The following is a 26744-nucleotide window of genomic DNA, read 5'->3' on the forward strand; positions in this document are numbered from 1 at the left end:
TATCTGTGTCTCCCTGTCTGTCTCTCTCTGTTGCTCACGTTGTATGGGGAATGTGAATGATGAAAAAAACTAAGCATGGGTTTCCAATGTTTTTTCACCCAAGTGAACTTAGCTTTTTCATTCCCTTTGCCAGGAACTTGCTGAAGTCTCCTGCAGCTAATGATGTTGTCAGGACTGACTCACTAAATCCTGCCAACTCCAGGAACACAGCCGGGGAGCCGAGGCCCAGGAAGGGGCAGAACTCGCTCAGAAACCCCCCAGCGAGTGGAGCCCGGAAGGGGCCCCCGCAGCTTCCCGGCACAGCAGGTGGGTCTGAAGCTGGACTTCCAGCTGTGAGGGACCCCGTGCCTATTGCTAATCCGTCTAGAGCCTCGGTTTATCCATCTCTACAATGGGGAGGGGTAGCAATGCCCCCTTCCTTATGGGACTGTAGGGAGCTTTGCCCAGCGTGCCACGGGCCAGGCTCTGAGCCATGCGTTGGAGCTTCCCCCCACCGGGTGCTGCCGAGCCCACGGCCGGCCCCGGGGTTGAGTCACTGGCTCCAGGTGACGCCATAAGTCATGCAGCCGGGAATGAGATCCACGTACCCGACTTCAAAGTCCACGCTCTCGGCCGCGCCTCGATGGGACAGTCCAAGTCAGCCTCCCGAGGGCAAGCTGTCCCCTTGCCCCGCGCCGGCCCCCACGGGCTGCCTGACTCACCCCCTCCCCTGGTGGGAGCCGCCAGCCGCTGTGACTAACTGACCCCTGAGTGGAAGTGTGATCCCTCCTGTCCGTCTCACCAGCCCTGCTTTCCCTCCCCCACCCCGGTCCAGACCCCCGAAGCTGAGGACAATGGATAGAATGACCTGGGCCAAAGTGGAGGCTTGCGAAGGGGTCAGGAAAAAAATGCCTCGTGGTTCCTATCCCCCGCTCTGCAAAGCTAAGAAGCCAAAGAAGCTGGCCAGGCGGTATGGGGGTCCTGGGGCAGGGGGCTCTGTACCGACAGGCGGTGGCACTGCTCCTCCCACCTCAAGCCAAGTGCGGGGGCTTCTCAGAACCAGAGAGCACGACAGGTGCTGGGAGGTAGGAGATGGGTGACCAAGGGCAGCTGCGAGGCCAGCTAGTGTGCCATGTCCACGGAGCAGGGGTGGGCTCACTGCCCACACGGGGGTCCAGGATGCCGGTCGAAGGCTGCTTTGAAGTAGGACCCTGCCCGACAGAATGGGGAGGGGCTGGGCAGGGGTGGTGACCCTGTGGGGCACCCATGTTGGGTGGACTCCCAGGAAGACAGGCTCTGAAGGGGAATCGTAGCAGCAGTCACCAGCGAGCCGCTTTGCCTGGGTAGGGGCTGCAGGTGGGACACGCCCTGCTGGGGGGTCCCTGAAGAACCACCAAAAATGCCCCTAGCAAGAAGGAGCCAGCTTCCAGGCACCTGACCCCCTCTGAGAGCATCCATCCTCTCGCCACCCAGGTCAGACTCTGTCTCCTCCCTCCCAGAAGCTCCAACCCTGATGGGGCCAGAGGCACCTAGCAGGGGCGGGGAGGAGGGCAAGCGGGGGTCTTGGTGGACGAAGCCACCGAGCCTCCTTCCTCCTCCAGTGTCGGGCAGACTTAGCTGGGAGAGAGAAGCTGAAAACGGAGCTTGAAGCTCCGCTGTTAGACTAGACACCGGCAAAGTGGAAAATCCCGGGCAAAGCCTGGGAGGAGCAGCCAGTGCCTCCTCCAGCCCCACCACGTAGAAGCTAAGCAGATCCACCCTGGACACGCAGTGGGTTTCAGACCTCAAGAACTCCATGACCTCGTGGGGGAAACGCGAGTTAAAGCCCACTGCAATGGCCACGGGAGCCAGGACCCCTGGGCGAGGCGCAGCAGTGGTGATGGGCTTGGGTGGGCTCCCGCGGTCAGGCAGGAGCTCACAGCTCCTGGGTTCAAAGGCCAGCTGTCCACCTGCGACACCCAGGCCAATGGCTGGACCTCGGAATTTCTTCTCTGGGACAGAGACCGTTAGAATACGGTGCTCCAGGGATGTACAGGTGCAGCCTGCTACAGCGAGAAGCAGGGAGAGAAACAGACCTGTTCCCGGGAGGAGGGGGCGGCGAGGGTGCCCTGGAGCCACTGCGGGCACCGCCGCAGGGAGCAGAGGCAGCCTCATGAGCAGCCTCCCTCCTGGCCTCCTTCCTGGGCCTGGCCTCCGGCACGCGCTCCCCAGCCAAGTCCCGGGCGCCTGCAGGGAGGACGTGTGCTTCCTCCTCGGCTCTCGGCCTCCAGCGCCTGTGTGCGAACAGATGTCCCCATTTCCTGCCCACCTGCGCGGCACTGGCTCCCTTCGCTGCTCCAGCGAGGCAGACTCTGGGTGGGAATCTCTGGGCTTCCCCGACGAGGAAAGCAACGCCCTCCCCTGCCTGCCTCCCTTCCCTTCTCCCGCACCACCACGAGCACCCCGGCCCCAGCTGAGCCCTGTGTCCCCTAGTCCTGGAAGGCCCTGGCCTGGGCCGTGTGCATCCGACATGCATGTGAGCCTGTGATACCCGACCCTGCTCAGGGCAGGGACTAAGAAAGGGAGGGGACTTCAACTGAGGCTCTGTGGGTCTCCCGGGGGCAGGTAAAGAAGTCTGAGAGGAAACGAACACTTATTAGGCACCTAATGTATACTGGGAATAAACAAGGAGGGCAGTGGTCTGTTCTGAGCACCTGCTAAGCACCTGGCACGGAGCTAGGGGCTGGGGATACAAAGCGGTGCAGGCAGCCTGGTTCCTGCCATTCAGTGGCCAGGTGGATCTGTGGGCAGTGTCTCAGCCGCTCTCAGTGGGTTCTCCAGATGGTCACAGGAAGTGGGGACCTTAAAGAGGGGGGAGAGAGAGGCAGCTCGGGGAGGGGGACACAGGCAGCCCTCTCTGTCCCAGCCTCATTCCCCACCCCCTAAGCAAGAAGCCCCTTGGCTCCCAAGCACGCTCCCCGGGTGGAGGGGGTTGGGTAGGAGACTGTCTTCACTCCCTGGGAACTTGACCACCCACAAGGGTGGGCCCTGAGACAGAGATGAGGCTGTGCACCCAGTGCCAGCCCTGTGACGGGGTGTGTGGAGGACAGAAAGGCGTGCGTTCTGTATCAGCTCTGACGGCTGTGTGGAGACCGCTAGGGCAACCAGCAGTCCCGACTCCCAGGATGGAGAGCTGGCCTGGGCGCAGGGCTTCAGTGCCAGCCTGGGCTGAGTGGGTCACGTGAGCCCTGCTGTGCCCGCACCTGTGGCTGAAAGCACCTGTTGCCCAATCAGCCCTTGGCCTGTCATCTTTTAGAAAGGGGGGGGGGGGGCTTTCAGGCCAGCAGGTTAAGCAGCTGCCTATGACCCACCATGAGTGTGGGTTCAAGTCCCAGCTACTCCACTTCCCATCCAGCTCCCTGCTAATGCGCCTGGGAAAGCAGCAGAAGATGGCTCAAGTGCGTGGGCCCCTGCACCTGCGTGGGAGACTGGGAAGAAGCTCCTGGCTCCTGTCTTCAGCCTGGCCCAGCCTCGGCCGTTATGGCCATTTGGTGAGTGAACGCAGCAGGTGCGATGGCAGAGGCAAGGACCCAGAGCAAGGCTGGCACGGACAGTGGCGGGGGGCCCTGAGACCGACCCCAGTGAGGGGACTGCAGGGCATCCCACCGGGCAGGTAGGATCCTGGCTGTACAAGGGGCGGTCGTGGCAGCCATGGAGGGGCCCCACGCGGCTCCCCCAGGATGAACTCGCCACGCGGCTGCCTGCGCTGGGGTTAGCAGACCTCCTTCTACTTTGCCCTCCGTCCTGCTGTGTGGAGACAGCTCCCAGCCGACACGGAGCCCGCAGAGGCGCACGGGATGGCCCCGGAGCTCCCCCCGGGATGAGCAAGGCTTTGCTGACTGAGTGCAAGACCCTCCCAGTCCAGCTCTGCCTCCTCTCTCTTTTCTGTTTCACAGGACTTCGCCCCCACGAATCCCTTCACACTCCCAGCTCCACCTCAGGGCCTGATTCCCCAGGGGGCCCAAATATCCCCTCTAAACCAAACCCACAGTCCTTGGCTCTCCTCACTCACTCCCTCCGAGGCCCCCCCTCGCCCCTGGATGGCTGCACCGCCCCCACCTGCTCCCCCTGCTCCTGTTCTTTTATCGTTGTGACCCAGGCTCAGAAAAAAACTCCTAAAAACACAGGCTCCTTCCCGGCCAGGGGCCGTCCAGTTGGCTTGCAGCCAGCCCCTTGGCTCTCCTTGAACCTGAAGACCCTCCCCCTCCTCCCCCGGAGCTCAGTGGGCTCCAGGCCCTCTGGTGTCCCTGCCGATCCGAGAACAGACCGCGTTCATTTCCGCCTCCGGGCCTTTGCATTAGCTGTCCCCTCTGCCTAGAACACGTCACACACACACCCCCCCCCAGATTTCTGCTCGGGTCATTTGGGTCTCAGCTCAGTATATGCCCATCTGCCAAGCCCCGCCCCCCATATCTCCTGTCCCTATCATAGTTCTTTATTTTCTTTGAAGATTTATTTATTTATCTGAATGTCAAAGTTATAGAGAAAGGGGGAAGAGAGAAAGAGACAGAGACAATCCTCCATTCGCTGGTTCACTCCCCAAGTGGCTACAATGGCTGGGACTGGGCTGGGCTGAAGCCAGGACCTGGAACTCCATCCTGGTCTTCCATATGGGTGCAGGGACCAAGTGCATATGACCATCAGTCCCCATTTTACAGATCCGAAAGCCGAGGCTCAGAGAGCGTGTCGGGAAGGCCTGAGAAGCCACCCTACTGTCACCGTACCCCAGAGGCTGGCAGAGGAATGAGTCAGAGATAAAAGGCTCCATTACTGGGCACAGCGGGCCCCAGGGGCAGCCCACCTGGATCCCGCACACAGTAGGTCTGCAGCACAGCCATGAGTCTAGGAAAGGCCGATCCTTTATTCCAATGGCTATAAGCAAAACTGCCTGACTTCCGCCCCAGAAACACCATCTTTATCCTCCTGGCAGCAAACCTGCCCTGCGGTCCACCAGGACACAGGCTCCCCAGTCCCCACCCCCAATGGCCACTTGCCACGCAGGCATCCTTGGAAGGACAGCCCTGGACAAAAGCTACCACCGCGGCATGGCGCTGTGACGTAGCAGGTAAAGCCACCACCTGTACCGCCAGCATCCCATCCGGGCGCCAGTGTGAGTCCCGGCTGCTCCACTTCCCATCAGCTTCCTGCTATGGCCTGGGAAAGCAGCAGAATATGGCCCAAGCCACTGGGCCTCTGCACCCATGTAGGAGACTCAGAAGAAGCTCCTGGTGTCAGCCTGGCCCAGCCCTGGTCATTGCCACCATCTGGGGAGTGATCCAGCAGATGGAAGATCTCTCCCTCTCCCTCTCCCTCTCCCTCTCCGTCTGTCCCTCTCCCTCTCCCTCTCCCTCTCCCTCTCCGTCTGTCCCTCTCCCTCTCCCTCTCCGTCTCTCCCTTTCTCTCTGTAACTCTTTCAAATAAAAATTAATAAAACAAAAAAGCTACCACTGCCAGCAGGATTTGCAGAAACACGAGAGGCTCAGTAACTGTCCCCACAATCAATGAAATGACTCGTCCGAGGTCACACCCGGGAACAGGCAGGGTGTGAACTTAGCCGCTGGCTGCAGAACTCCGGCAGAATCCATGCGCTCCACCTCGAGGGAATTTTGCATCTTAAGCGGTTTGGGGAGCACAGCCCGGTTCATACGCAGGGCAGCGACATGTTTGCAGCAAGAGCCAAGTCATTCCAGGGGGCCAGCACTGTAGCGCAGGGAGTTAGGCCCCCGCCTGCAATGCCAGCAGCCCGTGTCAGAGCGCGGTTGGAGCCCCGGCTGCTCCACTTCCGATCCAGCTCCCTGCTTAATGCAGCGGACTGCACCAGGACCCCCAATGACTCCCGCACCTGCAGGGCTCCCAAGGGTCTCTCCTGCTGCCTCTGTCCCAGAGGGCCCCCCATTCCCAGCTGTAGCAGGAGCACCCACAGCCTGGGCACCCACACTAGCCAGGAATGGCACCGTGGAAAGTTCGAGCCGGAACTGGATTGCAAAGAACGGTCGGATTTTTTTTTTTAATTTTTTAATTGCCGAGTTAATTTTTAACAAAATATATATAGATACATCCTTGACAGGAGAAAGTCAAACACTCCCCCAGCACCCCCACAGCACGGCCCACTCCCATTCCCACGGTGCCATCTGTGCCTGGTCTAAGGGCTCAGCCGGCTTCCGCTGCTCCTCCGCCCAACAGGGGCGGCTGTGCCCCTCCCCAGGGACTCGGCCTGAGGAATTTTCTGGAACCCCTGGAGTCAAAACTTTTTTTTCTGGATGAGGGGAGTGACCCTTCAGGCAGGTGCAGGTGGGAGGTGACAGGCAGGTCAATCCCGCCCCCAGCCTGGCCTGCCTTCCTCTCCGGCTCCCACTCCATTCCCATCCGGCAGCCCGGGTGCTCTCGGGCAGCGCTGGCCTCCCTGGCCTCAGTTTCCCCGTGTGCGTATCGTGGGCATTGTCCACAGGAGGCTGAACAGCCTGCGAGCTGATAGCGCGGTCAGCGCGGGGCCCCGCACGCAGGAAAGTGCCCCTGCACTGGCAGCTGTGGCCACCGTGGGCACCAGGGGGCCGCCAGAGCACAGGACCCGAGTGGGCTCGCCCGGGAGCCCCGCGGCGCGGCCACCTGGGCGCCGCCCTCTGCGCCCTGCGCGGCAGCGAGATCCAGTCCTGGGCGCCGTCTCCCGCCCCTCGCCGCCTAGCTGGGCGCCCGGCACGCAACGGGTGCGGGGCTGGGCCACGGCCCGCCCGAAGGAGCGAGTGGGGCGGGGCCGCCGCGCCCGCTCCCCTCCCCGCCGCCGCCGCCGCCTTCTCCTCCTCCTCCCGCCGCTCGGGCTCAGAGCGGCGGCAGCAGCAGCCGCGGCCACAGCTCCGGCTCCGGCTCCGGCTCCCGCGCCCCGGGCCCCGCGCCCCGACCCCGCCGCCGCACCTGCCGGGGGCCTCGCGCGCCCCCGCCGCCCGCCTCACGCTGAAGTTCCTGGCCGTGCTGCTGGCCGCGGGCATGCTGGCGTTCCTCGGTGCCGTCATTTGCATCATCGCCAGCGTGCCCCTGGCGGCCAGCCCCGCGCGGGCGCTGCCCGGCGCCGCCGACAACGCCTCGGCCGCGTCCCCGGGCCCGCAGCGCAGCCTGAGCGCGCTGCACGGCGCGGGCGGCTCGGCCGGGCCCCCGGCGCTGCCCGGGGCGCCGGCGGCCAGCGCGCACCCGCTGCCGCCGGGGCCGCTCTTCAGCCGCTTCCTGTGCACGCCGCTGGCGGCCGCCTGCCCGTCGGGGGCCGAGCCGGGGGGCGCGGCGGGCGGCGAGCGCGAGGAGCTGCTGCTGCTGCAGAGCACGGCCGAGCAGCTGCGCCAGACGGCGCTGCAGCAGGAGGCGCGCATCCGCGCCGACCAGGACACGATCCGCGAGCTCACGCGCAAGCTGGGCCGCTGCGAGAGCGGCTTGCCGCGAGGCCTGCAGGACGCGGGGCCCCGCCGCGACACCCTGGCCGACGGGCCCCGGGACTCGCCCGCGCCGCTGCTCGAGCTGGAGGACGCGGTGCGCGCCCTCCGGGACCGCATCGACCGCATCGAGGTGAGCGCCGCGCGGCGCGCCGTCGGGGGAGCCGCGGGTGGGAGGGGCCGCCGCCGCCGCCGCGGGTCTCCGAGCCTCCGGTGCCCCCTGTGCGTGGCCGGGTGGGCGGGCGGAGGCGGGTAGCGGACGCGGGCAGGCGTCCGGCGCAGGGACTGAGGCGCGGGGGCGCGCCAGAAAGTCGCTCCGGATCCTCTTCCTTCCAGGGGCGCCTCCTCCGAGCCTCAGTTTCCGCGTCTGCAGAATGGGCCTAACCGGGTCCACTCACTGCCTCTGCAGCCTAGTCCCTTGCTGTGGACATCCCCAGGGCAGCACCAGCCCTACGCTCGTTCCATGGTCACGTGGTAAAGAGGGCTATCGGGAAGACTTGGGGTCTGAAGGGCAAGGCGCCCAGTGTCCCACAAGACAGCCCCGCCTCCCCCACACCACCCTCCAGGGCCAGCAGCTCAGATGTTGCGCCCAGCCTCTGACCCGCTGCCCTGGGAGGGGCCCCGTCCCGCTCCCCCTCCCACACTCACCTTTCCCAGTCTTTCCTGGCTGAGCCTCGGGGCCCTGCACAGAGCGACCCTGGCCCAGTCACTTGCCCTTTGGAGCCCTACGGCCACCTTCTTCCCAGTAAGAACAAAGCCGGGGTTCCCGGAAGTGGGGGTCAGACCCTGAGACAGACTGAGCAGGACAAGGAGGTAGAGGCACTGAGCGCCCCTCCCCCCCAAGCTGTGCACTGATTTCCAGATGGTTTAGACCCATGGAGGGGCGCGAGGCAGGAGGCCTGGCTTACCTGGGGCACACCTGTGCTCCAGGAAGTCTGTGCCCCACAGGCTGCACAGCCACGGCCCCTACAGGTGAGGGAAAGCCGGCTCAGTGCGTGGCTGATGCAGGGGGCCAGCCAGGCCAGCACCCCTCTGCCCCGCTGCAGCTCTGGGGAGCTGGGGTTCCTATGTGACAGAGCCGGGAACAGAGGATAACCAGGGGAAAGTGCAAAGCCCACGGGGAAGGGGGGCCTCAGTTCCTTCGTCTGTGAGATGGGGCTACCAGCAGCGCCGGCCTCGTTGGGGTGCTGGGGGGATTAAGTGAGTCAACCCAGAGGGAGGGGGCAGACAGGGCCCGGCCCGGCCCTGGGCTCAGTCCGGTTCAGCCATTGCCATGTTTATCATTAGGCTCCAATATTGCTGATTTTTCATTCCCGAAAGGGGAACGAAGCCCCCTCTTAGAACACGGGTTTTATTAATGCATGGAAACAAGATCCGGTTTTCAGCCACGCTCCTCTCGCCCGCGGTAGCCCCAGCCCCCACGCCCAGATGGCACAGGTGGCTCCTCCCACGTGTGGGGCTGGCAGGGCCTCGCGGGCCCTGCACCTGCGCCGCCAGCACCTGCGGCCCTTGGCAGGGTGGCCCTCCCTCCGGTGAGCCTGCTGGGGTTGGGGGATCCTGGCAGCTGGCGCTTGGCAGCAGGGCGGCCTTCCAGGCTTGGGGAGCCCTGGCTTCCCCCGTGCGCCTCCCCGATGGTGGCACGCTGCCGCCATGCCCAAAGCTGAGCGGCTGAATGGGGACTTCGCGGCCCTTGTCCAATCCTCATGTCCTCCAGGTCCCCGTCCCTCGGCTCCTAGACAGCTCTCCCACCTGTCTGTCTTCCCCCTCACTTAACGGTTTGGGGCCCTTCGGGGTGTCTCCTCACTTCCGCTGGTGAGCCCAGCCATGGCCCGTGGTTCTGTGCCACTGTGGGGCCCCGAACAAAACCTCACTCTCCAACGCAGGTTTCTTTCCAGCGCCCTCCCTCGGGGGGTCCCACCAGCCCCCAACCTCAGTGCCCCAACCTGAACCCCCACCTCTGCCATCCTGGGTGTGCTCTGAGCAGCTGTCCTGGGCTCCTCCCCGGTGGGCATCTGCACCTGTGCCTGTCTGTTCTGCCCCCCACCCTCCTCCTCCAGGAAGCCCCAGGATCTTCCTTACTCCTCAGCCTGCTCCCAGGCCGCCCTGGGGGTCTGGCCCAACTCTCAGTTCTGTTTGCTTCTGCCTGGCTCACCCCCAGCACATCACCTGCTCCTTACACAGGAGTCTGCTCTGGGGACACCTCCTCCAGGAAGCCTTCCCTGATGTCGCTGTCCTCCACCCGTATTTCTCACACTTCCCTGCCCATTCCTGCCTGGTGTGTCTCTCCCTCGCCTTCCCACCCCACTGGGTCGGTGGGAGCCACCCTGGAAGGCGTTGTCTTTTCTGTGTTTTTATTTTTGCTGCTATTGTTGTTCATTGGAGAAAAGCCGAGAGGTTTGTGGGGGAAATCCCACTTAACTGCCCCATTCTCTCCCTTTCCACCGTCCGCACGGGGGAGGGGGGGGCGCGGGGTGATTGCCACTTCAGTGAGTGCTGAGGTACCCGGGCTCGCTCTCGCAGCTCTGTCCCGCAGTGGCCCGGCCACCCCGGGGGCTGGGGCCGAGGGCTGCCTCCTCCGGCCCCGCTGGACGCTCAGGCAGGTCCGGTCCGTGCAGACTGCCGCGTGTTGTTTTCTTTTTAAGGCTGTTGACTGATTCCTGCAGGCAGAATCCCTAGGGTGGCATTACTGGGTCAGAGGATATCGACTTCTGTGGCTGTGGCCAAGAACCACTTTCCAAGAGAGCCGGGCCACGCAGGCACACCCGAGTTCCGTCTGCACACGGACTTGTGTGCAGGGAAACTCCGAGATTGTTCTACACAGCGCTTCAAACAAACAAGAGCTAGCAGCACCCCTAGCCCAGCCCCACAGCCTGGCCGCACCACTCCGTCCAGCACTGGGAGTCGTGGCGAGGGGTTGCCCAATGGTGCTCCCGGCAGACGCTGGGTCCAGGAATGGCAGGACTTCTGCCGTGAGCACGATGAGCCCTCACCCTGTCTGAGCACTGCCCATGCACCAGGCATGGTGGCCTATCTCGTTTAATCCTCATTAAACCTCTATGGGGGAGGTACTTTTCTACCCCGGCCCCTTTTACCCAGAAACGAGGGTTCAGAGAGGGTCAGGAACGGGCCGGGGTCACACAGCAGTGGAGCCGGGCTGGGACGGTGCTGGTGTCTGGCCCCAGAGCCCTGGTTCTTCAGGGAGGTGAGACAGCCAGGTGAGGGCGGGGCCTGCTGCCGACAGGTGGCGCTGGGCGGGCACTTGGCAGCGTCTACCAGTGTAGATGAGGACGAAGAGGGTCCGAGAATCTGGGGGACGCGGAACCGGGCAGGCACCGGTTTGCCGCCCAGTGCCTTGGCCCCTTTCCGTCTACAAAATGGGGCGGCTCCCCCATGCTCCCCGGACCTCCCGCCAGCCCCGAATCTCTCGGGACCAGGACGGCTGGGCGGTGCAGGGCGGGGTTCTCGGGCACTCCCCGGGGGGGCCCTGCCCCATTGCTCCCCATTGGTGGGAGATTTGTTCTAGAAAGAAGCCTCGTCTCTCGGGCCATTGCACCTCAGTCTTCCCATCTGCCGAGTGGGAAGGTGTCCTGCTGAGGTCCCTTTCCTGCGGCTCCGCCCTGGAGCAGCCGCTCAGGCAAAGGCAGGGCCTTACTCGTGTGTTTATTATTGTTGTTGTTGTTGTTATTATTTACTTATTTGAAAGTTGGAATTAGAAAAGGAGAGACAGAGAGAGGTCTTCCATCTGCTGGTTCACTCTCCAGATGGCCACAACAGCCAGGGCTGGACCAGGCTGGAGCCAGGAGCTTCCTCCAGGTCTCCCACGTGGGTGCAGGGGCCCAGGCACTTGGGCCATCTTCTACTGCTTTCCCAGGAGCATTAGCAGGGAGCGGGATCAGAAGTGGAGCAGCTGGGACTCGAACCAGCGGTCATGTGGGATGCCGGTGTCGACGGCACCCTCCCGCCTGTCTGGTGCTTTCCCCCTGGGTGTTGAGTCCATGACACCAGCGTGTGGCCTGCATCCGTGGTTTATCTGCTGCTGTGTGGCATTTCGTGGCACGGATGTCCCCTGTTCCTCCAGCCGCTTTCCCGTGGGTGGACACCGTGGTTTCCGACGTGGCAGAAGCTGCTGTGACGGCCTTGTGGGGTCTCTTGGTGGCCACCAGCCCTCGTGTCTCAGGGATCTGTCCCTGAGAGTGGGGCCTGGCGTGGATGTAGCATCGGCACACCATGCCAAACGTCCCCAGTGGCTGCCGGAGCTCACCCCCCACCCAAGTACAGACCTGGCCAACCTCGGGGTGGGTACTTGTAGCATTCCCTGCTCTGGTGGGAGTGTGGCCGGCTCGTGTGGTTCCTGTTTGCATTCCTCTGGTGACTCATGGCATGGAGCACCTCTCATTGGGCTCACTGGCCAGCTTAGGCCCGTAGGAGAGGGGACCAGGGGAGAGCCTGGTGTGGTCGTCCCAGGACAGTCTTGGACGTCGGGAACAGGCACTGGGGCTGCCAACCCCAAGTGGAAGCCCTGCTTGCTCCAGGCGCACTGAGGCTGGGGGACCTGCTCGGGGCCCTGGGGCCACATAGCCCAGGCAGAGCCAAGACCACTGCCTGGCTTTGGACCCAGAAGGTGTAGGGGCAGCCAGGGCCAGCAGGGGGCGTTCCACATGACCTTGTCCAGGGTGGCTGGGGCTGGAGGGACCCAGGAGGGTGTGTGGGATGCACCCCGCCCTGGCAGCCCCCTGAGAGAGCCCCCCTTCCCATTCCCCTCACCCGTTTGTCTTAAGTGGCATTGGGCGACCAAGGCCATAGAAGCTAACCTGGCCTCTGCCCTACACTCTCCCTCCCCGTCCCTGCCCAGCCTGGATGGAGACAGAGCAGCTACCAGGAGAGGGCGACGTGGGCTCCCCACCCGCCCCTCCTAGATGCCCGCCCTGAGCCCCAGCCAACCCCTGTCCTGAGTCCTGCCCAGGCAGAGCCCGCCTTTCCGTGGCCGGCGCGGGGAGACTCTGAGAGCCCTGCCCGCACTGTGCCCACCAGCAGCACCCCAGGACTCCTGCTCCACTCTCAGACGAGGACTCCGAGGCCCAGGTTCTGTGAGCTGACATTTAGCCCCGCGGTGGGCCTCCAGGGCCCCTACTGCCTCTCAGCAAGAGCAGAGAACCAGAACAGTGGCTGTGACACTGTAGGCACTGTTGCTGTGCCCACTTTGCGCATGAGAAGACTGAGGGTCAGAGGGGCTGAGCAGCGCGACCTGTCTGATGTGAGACTCTGTTGGCGGCCACGACGCTCTTGTGCCCTCTTGTCCTCTCCCTTCGGGGGGCTCCCCTGGGAGCAGGCATTGGGCGGCGGAAGGGGCGGGGCCCGGAAAAGCATCTGTGGCAGCAGGTGCAGCACGCGCCCAGGCCTCGGGCTGGCAGGGACTTCGGCAGCAGTGACCCGTAGCCTGCTGGGGGACGAGGACCGTGTGGGTAGGGGTGGGGGCCGGTGAGAGATTTCTGAGCAGAATTTGCAGTCTCTGTGGTGGCCTCTGGCTGCTGTGTGGCTGAGGGCTGGAGTCGAAGCCGGGCTGCGGTGCAGGGGATAGGGGCCTGGACCAGGGGGAGGCAGAGGGGCTGGGGGAGGCTGGGGAGAGGCGGGGTTACATCTGCCATCAGACTCTGCTTTGGGGTCACCCCCCCAGCTTTTTTTAAAAGATTTATTCCTCTATTTGAAAGTCAAAGTTAGAGAGAGAGAGAGAGAGAGAGAGAGAGAGAGAGAGAGAGAGAGAATCTTCCATCTGCTGGTTCACTCCCCAAATGGCAGCAACAGTCAGGACTGGGCTAGGCTGAGGCCAGGAGCCTGGAGCTTCTTCTGGGTCTCCCACGCGGGTGCAGGGGCCCAAGGACTTGGGTCATCTTCTGCTGCTTTCCCAGGCCACAGCAGAGAGCTGGATGGGAAGTGGAGCAGCCGGGACTCGAACTGGTGCCCATATGGGATGCCGGCACTACAAGCAGCAGCCCCACCTGCTACACCACAGTGCTGCCCCCTCCCTGTTTTTAAAAGGAAATCATTGTGGGCTATTGTGGTCCGAAAGGTAGAGGGGCTACACCGTCCAAGTCCATACCCAGGCTCAACGACAGAATTTTCTGGACATCTGAGGCCCCTCTGAGACCTCCCCCACCCCAGCGCGTCTGCCGCGGGATCCTGAGATGGTGCTGGGCCCGCCCCAGTTCCTCACGCATTTCTCACCTCCCTGGGTCTCCCGCAGGCAGGCACCACCGTGGTGAATGCGCCACACTTCACAGCTGCTCGAGGACGCTTCTCTCAGCGTAATGCCGCCAGGGAAGGTTCAGGGCTGCAGCCGGGAAGGAGGAGCCCTCTAAGGGGCATCCAGGCGGTGTCATAACCACAGCTGGCAGCTGCTCCAAGGGCACAGAAGCTGTGGGTTTAGAACGTACCGCGATGCCATGAGACAACAGTGTGGCCGGATCTTCTGCAAATAGGGAAACCGAGGCACGGCACCCTAAGCCACGAGGTCACCTGGCTGGTGGAGCCGGGCCGTGAGCCCAGGTGGGGCTCACACAGGACTTGGGGGCAAGTGAGAGGCTGTGGCCCACACTGCTGCCCCCAGAGCCTGTTCACTCCCCCCTCCCTCCCCGCTGGCCCCGGAGCACGGAGCAGCACGCCCACCTTGAAGTCCTGGCCGCCTGCACCGTGCCCACCCAGCCTTCCCAGCGTTCTCATGAGACTTGTGCTGGCTGTGAGGGAGACAGGACAGCCAGCCCTGTGCCCACTCAGCAGACTGATAAACTGAGACCACACTGCCAGGGTAGGACTGAGGAATGGGCACAGGTTCCGGAATCAGGGGGCCCCTGCTGCAGTTTGTGTGGCTTTTTTGTTTGTTTGAAAGTCAGAAATAGAGAAGTCTTCCATCCACCGGTTCACTCCCCAAATGGCCGCAACAGCCAGGGCTGGGCCAGGGAAGGCGTCAGGAGCTTCTTCTGGGTCTCCCACATGGGTGCAGGGGCCCAAGCGCCCGGGCCACCCACCACTGCCTTCCCCTGCGCGTTATGAGGGGGCTGGAGCAGAAGTGGATCGGCCGGGACTCGAGCCTGTGTCCACATGGGATGCCGGCCCTGCAGGTGGAGGCCCAACCTTGTACGCCACAGCGCCGGCCCTCGCTGTGTGGCTTTTGGCAGGTGGCCCTCAGTCCCCTCGCCTGTTCAATGGGCCTCCCAGGGTGCAGAGAGCAGCTGGGAAGGCCACACAGGGCCCGGGCCGCGGTCGGCATGCTTGTGGTGGAGCACGAAGGAGCCCTGCACACGCGTGGCTGCGCTGGGCCTGGAACCCTGGGCCCACATTTTCCATCTGGAGCTGGGGGCAGGGATGGCCACGCGTCACAGCCCGGCCTGCAGCAGATGGGAAGCGGGTGGGAGTCGTGTTCTACTGATGCAGACCCTGGGGCGGGCAGGGGCTCCCGCGCTGCGGCAAGCCCCCTCCTCCCTGCCACGGCTGTCGTGGAAGCCCAGCTGGTGCCGCCTCCCTCGCTGCCCGCTGCCCGCGTTCTCCCTGAAACCGCCCGTGCTGCCAGCCCTTGGGGCCTGTGCTCCCTCCTGTGGAGGCCGGGCGGATGCTTGGTGCAGAAGGAAGGTGGCAGTCCTGGGGTGTCCTAGCGCTGTGGCCGGTCCTAGAGGGCTCCCCCCTCGGCTTTCCTGCCGTGGCATGGCGGTGCTGAGAGCCAGCCCCAGCGAGCGGCTGTGAGGTTCCTGAGGACACACGTGTCAGGTGCCACGCATGGGCCTGGTGCTCGGTCTCATTCCAGGTGGACACGCTGAGTGCAGAGCAGTGCTGGGGGCAAAGAGGCCCCGCCCGGCCCCCCGCCAGCCCCACCCTAGGCCCCTGGGAGCTGCCTGCCTGGGCCAGGGTTTCCGGTAGGCCCAGCCGTGTGTGGTGGGCCTGGGGGCTCAACAGGCAGTCCGCGGCCAGGGGCCCCATCTGCTCCTGCAGCGGGGCTTCGTGAGCTCCCCAGGACCTCTTACTCCCACCCTTTCCCTCCGTCTGTCCTGGGGATGGACAGGGTGAGGCCTGTTGTCCCCATTTTACAGGCAGGGAAACTGAGGCTTTGGGCTCAGTCCACACCTGAGCCAGCATCTGTACGCATCTCGGGGGTTGGGAGGAGCCCTGGAGACAGCGAAGGGCGGTGTAGCTGCGGCACCCCTGCCCACGCCCACCTCCCCTGGCCTCCACCCCTGCACGGTGGGCCGAGCAGGCATCTGGCAGCTTGGGCGGCTGTGACCTTGTGTGGGACGTGGTGGAGGATGAAGGTGGTGCGAGCCCCATCCCTGCTATTTCCTGGGGTCCCTTCCCCGAGCCAGCCTGGGCCACCTCGGAGACTTCCCGTCCACCCGTCTCCCAGCCTCCACTCATCCTTTGTGGCTCCCCGCCTCCAGCAGGCGGCAGGGGCTGGGTGGGAGTTGGTTCCAGACCCCCAGCCCTCTGAGGCAAGTCACCTTCCCCAGCGGAGTCACTCGTCAGAGCTGGGGGACAGAGAGGACCCCCAGAGGGACAGCAAGGACAGGTGGTGAGAGGCACTGAGCGAGGGTGAGAGGAGCCGGAGCAGCCGCTCAGCCCTGGCCCTGCCGCCTTCTCCTGACGTGGCCTCAGGTGACCGCCCCCGGCTTCCCTGCCTGGGGAGAGGGACATAGTGCCACCCACGGCGTGGATGTCAGCAGATTCACGAAGGGAGTGTTTGTGGGGTTCTGTGCTGGGGCACCCCCTCAGGTCTCCCTGCCACGCCCTGGCCCCCACTCTGGAGCAGGAGTTGGGCTGGGCCCCTCCCCTACACTTCGTCATGTCACTCTGACCACGTCCTGCACACGGGACCTTCCAAGTCCCCGGATGTACAAGAGGAACGGTGGTGCCAGATGGCAACCCCAGCCGCCCCCACCCCCGGGTGCTGGGGCACAGCCGAGTGCCCATCCCCCAACCCCTTGGTGCCAGGTCCTGTCACCGTCCTTGGCGGCGGCTCCCGTGTCTCTGGCACAGTCTGCCCCCAGCCCTTTGATGCAAGGGATTCATTCATCTCCTTGTCACAAGACTAGAAAATGGGCTGAGAAGCTTAATGATGTACCTAGCGTCACCCAACCAGTGACCAGCGAGGCCAGGGTGGGGCCAGTGAGGCTGGAGGCCCCCTGCGCTCAGCCCCGCGTCGTTCGTGGTGCTCAGAGAACGTATTCTTGGTTTCTATCTTCAGCACCTGGGACAGTGCCCGGCACATAGCAGGTGCTCACTGAACGCTCAATGAGCTCACATCTGGGGCCTAAGCTTGGCGCAGGGCCCGGGCCAGGCTGAGTGGAAACTGCCCAGGCCCCTGGGGAGTGGGGGAGCATCAGCCTTGTCAGTGGGGTCCGTGGAAGAGGGAGGAAGCCAGGGAGATGGCGAAGATGTGGCTCCTGGTCGCTCACTGAATTATTGATCTCCTCCTGATGCTTCTGCGACTTCTCTGCCGGGGACTGCCCTTCCTCTCGCAGGAGGGGCATGGAGAGCGCCCACCCCCACCAGCACCTGTCCCAATTCTCCTGCCCTCTGACATCTTGGGACAGGCCTGGGGGGCTCTAAGCCTCTGTTCATCCGTCCTAGGGAGGCTGTCAGTGCCCGTCCTGGAACACTCTGCCTGGACGGTGTGGAATAAGCAGGCTCCGTTTTGGCTTATTGTACCACGTAAGCCTTTGCCCAGCTCTTCCAAAAGGGTACAGTTGTCCCATGAGAACATACCGACAGGCCTGGGATTTCCCCAGGGCCACACAGCAGATTGGTTCCCATGCTGGACTTGACTCCGCAACCTTACCCACCTGCTTCTGGCTGAACCACCTGGATCCGCCTGGTGCCCACCCAGAACTGGCACACAGCACCCCTAGAGAAACGTGGCAGGTGACTGAGCACAGGCAAGCTCGTGTCCCCCCTCAGGCCTGCCGGTGCTCAGCCTCCAGCTGGGGTGGAGCTGTCGCCGTCCCCACTTGGCACAAGGCAAAGCTGAGGCTCACCTGGGGTCACCCAGCAGGGGTGGTGGGCATCTCAGTGCCCTGTGCCTCTCCTCCCTCCCTCCTTCCACGGGACCTCACACGCCCCTCTCTCTCCTCCCACGAGCAGCAGGAGCTCCCAGCCCGGGTGAACCTCTCGGCCGCCCCCGTGGCGCCCCCCGCCCTGCACGCCAAGGTGGACAAAGCGGAGGAGCAGCTGCTGGCCAAGGTGCTGGCGCTGGAGAAGGAGCGCGCGGCCCTGAGCCACAGCAGCCACCGGCAGCGGCAGGAGGTGGAGAAGGAGCTGGAGACCCTGCTGGACCGCGTGGCGGAGCTGGAGCATGGTGGGTCCCGGGCCCGAGAGGGCATCGCGCGCGAAGGCTGGCTCCGACTGGGTCCTCGGGAACCCGGCTCACGCTCCCCGGGGCTACAGCCTGGCAGGATGTGCGGGGGAGGCGGCTGGGGACCACCAGCGGGACAGCACGGTGGGGGTGTTATTGATCACTGCCAAAGTCGTCACTAACTGTTCCCACTTTCTGATGCTTCCTCTGTGTCCTGGGACTCAGCCAAGTTTTTTTTTTTTAATATTTATTTATTTATTTGGAAGACAGAGTTACAGACAGAGGGAGAGAGGTCTTCCACCTGCTGGTTTACTCCCTAAATGGCTACAACAGTGGAGCTGGGCCGATCCGAAGCCAGGAGCCAGGAGCTTCTTCCAGATCTCCCACATGGGTGCAGGGGCCCAAGGACTTGGCCATCTTCCACTGCTTTCCCAGGCCATAGCAGAGAGCTGGATTGAAAGTGGAGCAGCCGGGACTCGAACAGGCACCCATATGGGATGCTGGCGCTGCAGGCAGAGGCTTAGCCTACAAAGCTACAGTGCTGGCCCTGGGCCAAGTTCCCACTATATCTGCTGATTTAATCTCCACACGCTCCTTAGCGATTTTCACAAGTGAGGAGACCAAGGCTCACGGAGGGCAGGTGACTTGCCCAGGGTCACACAGCCAATCAGGGGCAGGAGAGGCAGCCTTGTCTGGACACAGGGTCTCCTGAGGGGGCAGGGTGACTGCCTTGGCAAGAGGCTGCAGGGCAGGGGGTGGGGGGTGGTGGTCACTGGGCTGCACCTCTGTGCAGGTCACTTCCCTTCTTGGGGCTCAACTTCCTGGCCCATGCAATGGGCTTAGCACAGCAGTCACCTCCCCCAGCCCCAACCCCCGCATCTCATCCAGGCCTGGGAGTCCTGACCCCAGCCCTCCCCAGTGAGCTGGGGGTGGGGGCGTCCCAGGGAGTCTGGAATGACTAGGTGATGGCAGATGGCCATGCCCAGGGCGCCCACCCTGGGGTGGGTGTGGCAGGTGTGTCCCCTCCACTTAGGAGGTGACCCCCCTCTTTACCCCTGCAGAAGCCCCCGATTTTCAAGACACAGAATCCCAGAAATTCTGAGTTGCAGGGAACCCTGAAAACCAGGGAGTCCCAAGGTTTTTTCATTCAGATCTCAGCTCTGCCACTCACTGGCTGTGTGACCTTGAGCAGGCTGCCTAACCTCGCCATCAAGGTCTCCTCTACAAAACGAGGATTACAACCGTGTCTACTGTGTAACGTGGCGAGGAATGACATAACGTGTGCAAGAGCACTGGGAGCCATGCCCGCCAACAGAAAGCACCGTATAAGGCCCATTACACAGGCAACAAGCCCCAAAAACAGGATTTTAAAAAATATTTATTTATTTGAAAGTCAGGCTGGCGCCGTGGCTCAATAGGCTAATCCTCCGCCTAGCGGCGCTGGCACACCAAGTTCTAGTCCTGGTCAGGGTGCCGGATTCTGTCCTGGTTGCCCGTCTTCCAGGCCAGCTCTCTGCTATGGCCCGGGAGTGCAGTGGAGGATGGCCCAAGTGCTTGGGCCCTGCACCCCATGGGAGACCAGGATAAGTACCTGGCTCCTGCCTTTGGATCAGTACGCCGCGGCGGCCATTGGAGGGTGAACCAAGGGCAAGGGAAGACCTTTCTCTCTGTCTCTCTCTCTCTCACTGTCCACTCTGCCTGTCAAAAAAAAAAAAAAAAGTCGAGTTATAGAGAGAGGGAGAGACAGAGAGGAAGGTCTTCCATCTGCTGGTTCACTCCCCCAAATGGGCACAGTGGCTGGAGCTGAGCCAGGTGGAAGCCAGGAGTATCTTCTGGGTCTCCCACGTGGGTGCAGGGGCCCAAGCACTTGGGCCATCTTCTGCTTCTTTCCCAGGCCATCAGCAGAGAGCTGGATCTGAAGTGGAGCAGCCAGGACACAAACTGGCACCCATATAGGATGCTGGTGCTGTAGGCAGCACCGGTCCCAAAAAAGGATGTTAATAGCCAACGTTTGTTGAGCATTTCCTGTGGACTGGGTTCTGTGTATACTCCGTTCCCTTCTGCCCTCACATGACCCTGGGAGCGAGTAAATGATCCTGTTTTACTGAGACCCAGAGAGGTCAAGTTCAGCTTGTGGAAGGTCACACCACTGATGAGCGGTGGAGGCAGGATTTGAACTCAGAACCCTTGGGCTCCAGCTAGGGCCCTCAGTACAGAGGCAGAGTGGACCTGGCCATGTGGGAGTGCCCACGAGCTGTTAGCCCTCATTCCGGAGTGTGCCCTGTCCACCCCACCCTGTGTCCTGATCCCTCTCCCTGCCCCCAGGGTCCTCAGCCTACAGCCCCCCGGATGCCTTCAAGATCAGCATCCCCATCCGTAACAACTACATGTACGCCCGCGTGCGGAAAGCCCTGCCCGAGCTGTACGCCTTCACCGCCTGCATGTGGCTGCGGTCCCGGGCCGGCGGCCCCGGCCAGGGCACCCCCTTCTCCTACTCAGTGCCTGGGCAGGCCAACGAGATTGTGCTGCTGGAGGCCGGCCCGGATCCCATGGAGCTGCTCATCAATGACAAGGTGGGAGGGGGCTGGGCAGGGGCGGGGAGGGGCTGGGGGGGCAGGACAGGTGGCCTTCCTTCCCAGAGCACCTGCCTCACTGTGGGCCCCACCACGGGCTGTGCTGCTCAGTACCCCTGCTCAGTGTATCTCACGCAGCTGCTGTGTGACAGGCAGGGTTCTGGGAGGATCCAGGCACGAGGCTGGCTGAAGAGAGGCTGAACATCCAATAGCAGAAGCGAGTGAGGCTCAGAGAGACGAAGTGACTTCCCCAGGGACCCAGCTCCGGAGGCTGCAGGCTCTGCCCCGGACGCAGAGCAAAGACAGGCAGTGGGTGCAGGGCCTTCCTCCGGGGGATGCTGGTGGCCTCTCCGCCCTTCTGCTCCCCGGGAGCAGCTCCTTTGCCCTTCCCTGCAGTGGAGGGGAGAGTGGTGCCTTGGCCAGGCTCTGGAGCCTGGATGCCGGGTTTGAGTCCTGGGTCTGCGTCTCACCCGCTGTGTGACCCTAGAATGGCCGTTTACCCATCCTGTGCCTGAGCTTCCTCGTCTGTGTCTCGGGGGTGGTTATATCCCTGCCTCCTAGGGCTGTAGTGAGAAACAAGGGCTTCGGTACACATCGAGGGCTTTGAGCGGTCCTGGCCCGGTGCGAACCCCAACAGATGTGGGCTCATGAGCACTTCCCTCACATTGTCTCCTCTGATTCTCCCCACAGCACTGGGAGGTGGGTGCCTTCAGTACCCCATTTTGCAGATGGACAAACTGAGGCTCTGAGTCAGGAAACAATGCAACCTGGCCACACAGATGAAGGGAGTGATGACGTGATTTGGGGTCTTGGGCTCTAGAAACCAGCTCCTAACCCCCCCTTGCTCTACCCATCTTTCTCATGCCCAGCCTCCTGCCCCCACACACTGCCCTTGGCCTAGAGACTGGGGGAGACATGGACATGATCCTTGGGGGGGAAGGGAAGCATCTAATCACCCCAATGCCCCTTGAAGTTCCCCCTCTGCCTACCTCACTGCTCTAGGTCCTGCAGACACGGTGGTCTTTGGAGACCCCCAGAAAGTGCAGACACACAGATCACACCCACGTGTGACCACTCAGAGCCACTAGGAGTGCTCAACAAGGGTGACCTTGGTGGGTGTTGTGGAAGAGGAGGAAGGAGATGGGCCCTGGCGGCAGTAAATTTCCCTTAAGGCCCCGCCAGCCCTAAGACCACTAGGGAGCTGGGCTACATCTAGGCCCTGCCACCCTGTTCCCTTCATCATGCCCTGGCTGCCATCCTTGGCCTTGCCTTCAGGGCCGAGTTTGCCAGAGAAGGATTTCAGCACCCTGGACAGCGCCCTGCAGCCCAGGCCAGGAACCTCCTCCAGTTCTTTTAAGTTAACTGCTCCCTGCTCCTCGCCTTTTTTTTTTTTTTTTAAAGACTTATTTATTTATTTGAAAGTCAGAGTTAGAGTTAGAGAGAGAGAGATCTTCCGTCCGCTGGTTCACTCCCCCAGATGGCTGCAACCATCAGAGCTGGGCCAGGAGCTTCTTCCAGGTCTCCCACATGGGTGGCAGGGACCCAAGCACTTGGGCCGTCTTCTGCTGCTTCCCCAGACCACAGCAGAGAGCTGGAAGGGAAGTGGAGCAGCGGGGGTGTGAACCAGCAGCCATAAGGGATGCTGGGGTCGCAGGCAGAGGCTTTACCTGCCGCACCACAACACAGGCCCCTCCCTGCTCCTCACTCCAGCCCCTAGGACTTTGTCCATCCTGTTCCTGTGTGGAATGATCCGATCCCGTGATCCTTCCAGATGGCCTGTGTTCCCATATGCCCCTATTTAAAAAAAAAAAAAAAGTCAGAGTCACACAGAGAGAAGCAGAGGCAGAGAGAGAGAGAGGTCTTCCATCCGCTGGTTCACTCCCCAAATGGCCGCAATGGCCAGAGCTGCGCCAATCCGAAGCCAGGAGCCAGGAGCTTCTTCTAGGTCTCCCACATGGGTGCAGGGGCCCAAGGACTTGGACCATCTTCTACTGCTTTCCCAGGCCACAGCAGAGCTGGATTGAAAGTGGGAGCAGCCGGGACTCAAACCAGCGCCTATGTGGGATGCTGGCACTGCAGGTGGCGGTTTTACCTGCTACGCCACAGCACTGCCCCTCATCCCATATCTCCCTCTTCCTCCAGACCTTCACAGCCTCTGTACCTACCCCTGTGGTCTTGTTGTTTTGTCCTGTGGTATTGTTCCCTCCTGGGTAGACACAGCTCAGTAAAGGCTGGGACCAGATCCCCAACGTCCAGGACAAGACCTGGCACCAAATAGACCTCAGAGAGTGTTACATTAAATCGTGAGCTCAGAGAACTTACAAAAGAGCCCTTTGAGAGAATGAGCTCCATGGAGAGCAAGTTCCTCTCATCTCCTCGGCCAACTCCGATCCATCTGCAGTCACTTCCCAGAGCTCTGTGAGGAGAAAGAATCTGAGTCTTAGTCTAGGCTCGTGATTGATTAGTCATGTCTGCCTTGGGTAGAGGAAGAGGCAGTGGCTTTGTGATTACCACCATTTGTCTAACCTCACTCACCGAAGCCCAGGGATGAGAGAGCAGCCTCCCAAGGTCACCCAGGGCTTGGTGGCAGAGCCAGAGCCAGGGCTGGTGCCCAGGCTTTGAGTCCAAGGCTCACTGTGCCCGGCACAGTGTGAGGTGCGCGGTGAGATGCCACTCCCACCCTACATGACCTGTAGGCCTAAAAGAGAGGGAATAAACTCCCTAAAATCACTGACAACCACCCTGCAGAGTCATGTGTGGTCTGTAGGAAGCCCCCTGGGGAGGTCGTGGGGAAAGAGGGCGTGGGGTCCAGGCAGGACGCTGGACTGGGAGGAAGGGCAGGGTCAGGCCTTTGGTCGACCCCGGGCGGAAGAACCCTGATCTCTCATCCCCTGCCCCACTGCTCCGGCCTTGGGCCTCGTGGCCCCTCTGACTCGGGGTTGGGGGCCTGTGTCCAGGTAGCCCAGCTGCCCCTGAGCCTGAAGGACAACGGCTGGCACCACATCTGCATTTCCTGGACCACAAGGGACGGCCTGTGGTCTGCCTACCAGGACGGGGAACTGCAGGGCTCCGGTGAGAACCTGGCGGCCTGGCACCCTATCAAGCCTCATGGGATCCTCATCCTGGGCCAGGAGCAGGTATGGTGCGGGCCGGGGTTGGGGTGGAGGCCTATGTTCTAACCCGCCCCCAACAGAGCCCCTGAGGGGGAGGGGTGGGGCAGAGGGAACCTGAGACCACAGCAGTGGTCATTGTGTCTTGCCTCCCCATTCTACAGATGGGCAGACTGAGGCCGCAGAGAGCTGAGACCTGCCCTGGGGGTGGGGCTCCAGGCTCTGGGTCTGCCTGCCTGTCTTATCTGCTCCCTCACGCCACGTCTCTCTTTTCTCTGCTGTTCTCTCGGCCCAGGATACCCTAGGTGGCCGCTTTGATGCCACCCAGGCCTTCGTTGGAGACATTGCCCAGTTCAACCTGTGGGACCACACCCTGACGCCTGCGCAGGTCCTGGGCATGGCCAACTGCACCGGGCCACTGCGGGGCAACATCGTGCCCTGGGAGGACAGGCTGGTGGAGACCTTCGGGGGCGCCACCAAGGCCGCCCTGGAGGTCTGCCAGGGAAAGGCCAAGGCCTGAGGACCACCTCGGCCAGGGCCCCTCCCTCCCGCCACTTCCGGGGCCTCCAGTGGGACCACACTCCCTCCCACCCACCCTGCCCTGGTCTTGCCTCCAGTGCCCCGCCCCTCTTCCCACCCTCCAGAACACCAAGCCCTGCGGTGGTGGGCGCCCCCTTACCCCACCAGGAGAGCCAGCCCCTCATCTACAACAGGTTGAGCTGGGGGAGGCCAGGCTCTGCCGCCCTCCTGGTGGTGCCCGATGGGCTCCCCCCACCCCCACCATCCCCTCTGTCACACCCGAGCCCACGACCCCCACAGCAGCTCCATGGCTGTGTCTGGGGAGGGTCCACCTGCTCAGTGCTGGCCGTGGCCCTGTGCACTGCTGTCCCCCTCCGGGCCCCCCAGGCTGTGGACAGGTGGAGATGGCGCGTCCGTCTGTCCACCAGCTGCAGGCAAGGGCAGCAGGATCTGGATGGAGCCCGCCTTCCCCGCCCCTGCTCTTCACCCCTTCCCCTGTGGCTTCGTGTGCAGTGGTCTGAGTGTCGGTTCCGCGCCCGGCCCAGCCCCACCTGTTTCCAGGCCCTTCCCTTCCCAGCTCCAGTCTGGAGGTCTAGGGACCAAGACCCCAGGAGGCCCAAGGACCACGGTTACCCCCTTGTGCCCACCTGCAGCTGTGCCCACAGGCGTGGTCACCCCTTCTGCTGTGTGCCCGGTCCAGCCTGGGCTGGGAACAGCATAAGACAGAGTTCCCTGTCCAGGAAGGTGCCACCTCTGGCCACATTACCTGCCCCCTTCTGCATCCCTGGGGCAGCCAGGAAGAAGCTGAGGAAGTGGGGAGAAGCGTGTAGTGGTGGGCAGAGCACTGGGTGGGAGGGAGGAGCCCCTGGTTCCTAGCCAGCCCTGTGGCTAACCTGCTGTGTGGCCTCCTGCCGAGAGCTCTCCAGAGCGAGCAGGAGATGGTCCTTGATTCCAGGTGGACACAGTGAGGGAGGCCTGGGGGCCCACCAGGTGGCCCAGGTTCTTTGCAGGAGCAAGTCCTAGGACTTGCAACAGCTTCCTTTCAGCAACACCCAAACACCTTGGCACCCAGGAGGTGGGGCAGGAGGGGCACGGTCCCTGGGCACACGGGTCGGTGGTCGGCTGAGGACACACCTGTTCCTTCTTGCTGCCAGCTGCCTCGCAGGCGTCTGAGCAGCTGCAGGCTACCTGACCCAAGCGGGCCCTGCTGTCTCCTGCCCCCCTTTTTGTTCCCTGCGGCCACGTAGCCTGAGCCGTGACGCAGGAACAGCAGGCTGTGGGGCCCGGTGCCATGGATGCTGCTCCAAGCCTTGTCGCCTCCGGCCCCCAGCTCCTGTTTCCATTTCGAGAGCACACATAGATCACGCAGCATTTCCGGTCCAACTCCCCCTGGATGAAGAGAGACGGCAGCCCCAGCCAGAACCTGCTGCCATCTAGGTTGCCTGGGAGACAGCCAATGACATCAGCGCAAGTGCTGGGTCAAGTGTCGCAGCACCATGACGTGTGCTGTTGCTGGGGTGACGGCAGCCCTGGAGCTGGGGCCTGGGGGGGCACGGAGCTGTCTTATTGTTTCTGTTATTCTTCAGAAGGAGGTAGCTTTGGTGGCGGCCTAGGGAGGTCTGGGTCTTAGAAGGGAGGTGCCAGCAGCGGCTCGGTCACTTGAGCCCCCTAGAAGCATCACCCCAAGTCCTTTATGCTTTGTCACGGTGAGGATGACCCATGGGTGTCTGAGCTCCTCCTCCTAGCCCTGGTCAGAGGGACAGCTGGTGTGTGGGTCACTGGGGAGGGGCCTGGCTCCTGATTTCCAAAGACCCCTCAACCCCTCCCCCCCTTATTTTGTGTACACTTCCTGTTCCGCTGCTCCCATGAGGAAAGGGGCTGGGACTTTGCTCAGCCCGCCCCGAGCGGCCCCTGGCTCGTGAGCGGGGAGCCTGTGTCGTGCCTGTCGTGGCAGCTGGCACGTGCCAGGCACTGCGCCGGCGTCATCGAGCCCACTCTCAAGACACAACTGAAGGCCGGGAGTCTTTTGAGCCCCACTGCACTGCTGACATCCAGGCCCCGCCCTGTCAGCCCCAGGGGAGCGGGTAGGGTGGGGGTGGGCCCCTTGGTGAAGCTCCTTAAGGAGTGGGTGTCCCCCTCGCCCTGCTCTGACTCCGCTGGAGTTTCCTGGGGAGCTGAGAGGGGAAGGGAAACTGACCGCCCCAGGCCCCCAGGAGCCCCGGGGAGGATGGGAGGAGGCCCCCTGTCCAGGTGCTTCACAGCTGCTGTGGCCACGGTACCTCCTCGCCATCCCCCCACCCTGACTGTGCAGGAGCTGGGTTTGCCGCGGTGCCGGGAGGGGGATCCTCAATGGCAGGTGAGCAGCTGCGACCCGGAGAGGATGAGTGACCCCTGCGGAGACAGGAGCCCAGCCCTCTCACGGCGCTCGGGCCTCCAGGACTCCGGGCCCCTCTTGCCCTGCAGCTGGCCCCAGCACACTGGAGTCTCTTCACGCCTTCCTCCCAGCTGCCTGTCCGTCCCCCAGGGCCCTCCCTCCCCCAGCCCCCTCCCCTGCCCGGTGGGGAAGGGGCTCCGGCCGGCAGTGAGCATGTCCAGTTGTCCCCTGCTGTGCCGTTACTGCCCTGCCTCCCCCGCCTTCTCCTTGCCCGATTTTGTACATAAAGTGACCCGAGACACGTGTGTGTGTGTGCGTGTGTGCGTGTGACCCACGTCCTGGTTTTGTTACCTTTCATTTTTGTAAATCTGAATGATCAAATAAACACGCGGTTTACTCTGA

The 26744-nt window shown here is 62.9% G+C and overlaps 1 protein-coding gene across 1 annotated transcript; it reads left to right on the top strand.

Moving 5' to 3' along the window:
* The first annotated feature begins 3498 nt into the window (after nt 1-3498).
* NPTXR (neuronal pentraxin receptor) lies at nt 3499-26744 on the top strand. The gene is made up of 7 exons (XM_062201878.1): nt 3499-3509; nt 6467-6722; nt 6868-7566; nt 17556-17769; nt 20092-20339; nt 23297-23476; nt 23745-26744. The coding sequence occupies exons 1-7, from the start codon at nt 3499-3501 to the stop codon at nt 23967-23969; spliced, it is 1833 nt and encodes a 610-aa protein (XP_062057862.1). The 3' UTR covers nt 23970-26744.

The sequence above is a fragment of the Lepus europaeus genome, chromosome 10 (genome assembly GCF_033115175.1).
Source record: "Lepus europaeus isolate LE1 chromosome 10, mLepTim1.pri, whole genome shotgun sequence".
NCBI lineage: Eukaryota > Metazoa > Chordata > Mammalia > Lagomorpha > Leporidae > Lepus > Lepus europaeus.

Coding starts and splice junctions, on each gene's coding strand:
- NPTXR (XM_062201878.1), top strand. Junction 6,723..6,867: donor GGGCGCCCGGCACGCAACGG/GTGCGGGGCTGG, acceptor CCGCGGCCACAG/CTCCGGCTCCGGCTCCGGCT. Junction 23,477..23,744: donor TCATCCTGGGCCAGGAGCAG/GTATGGTGCGGG, acceptor CTCTCGGCCCAG/GATACCCTAGGTGGCCGCTT.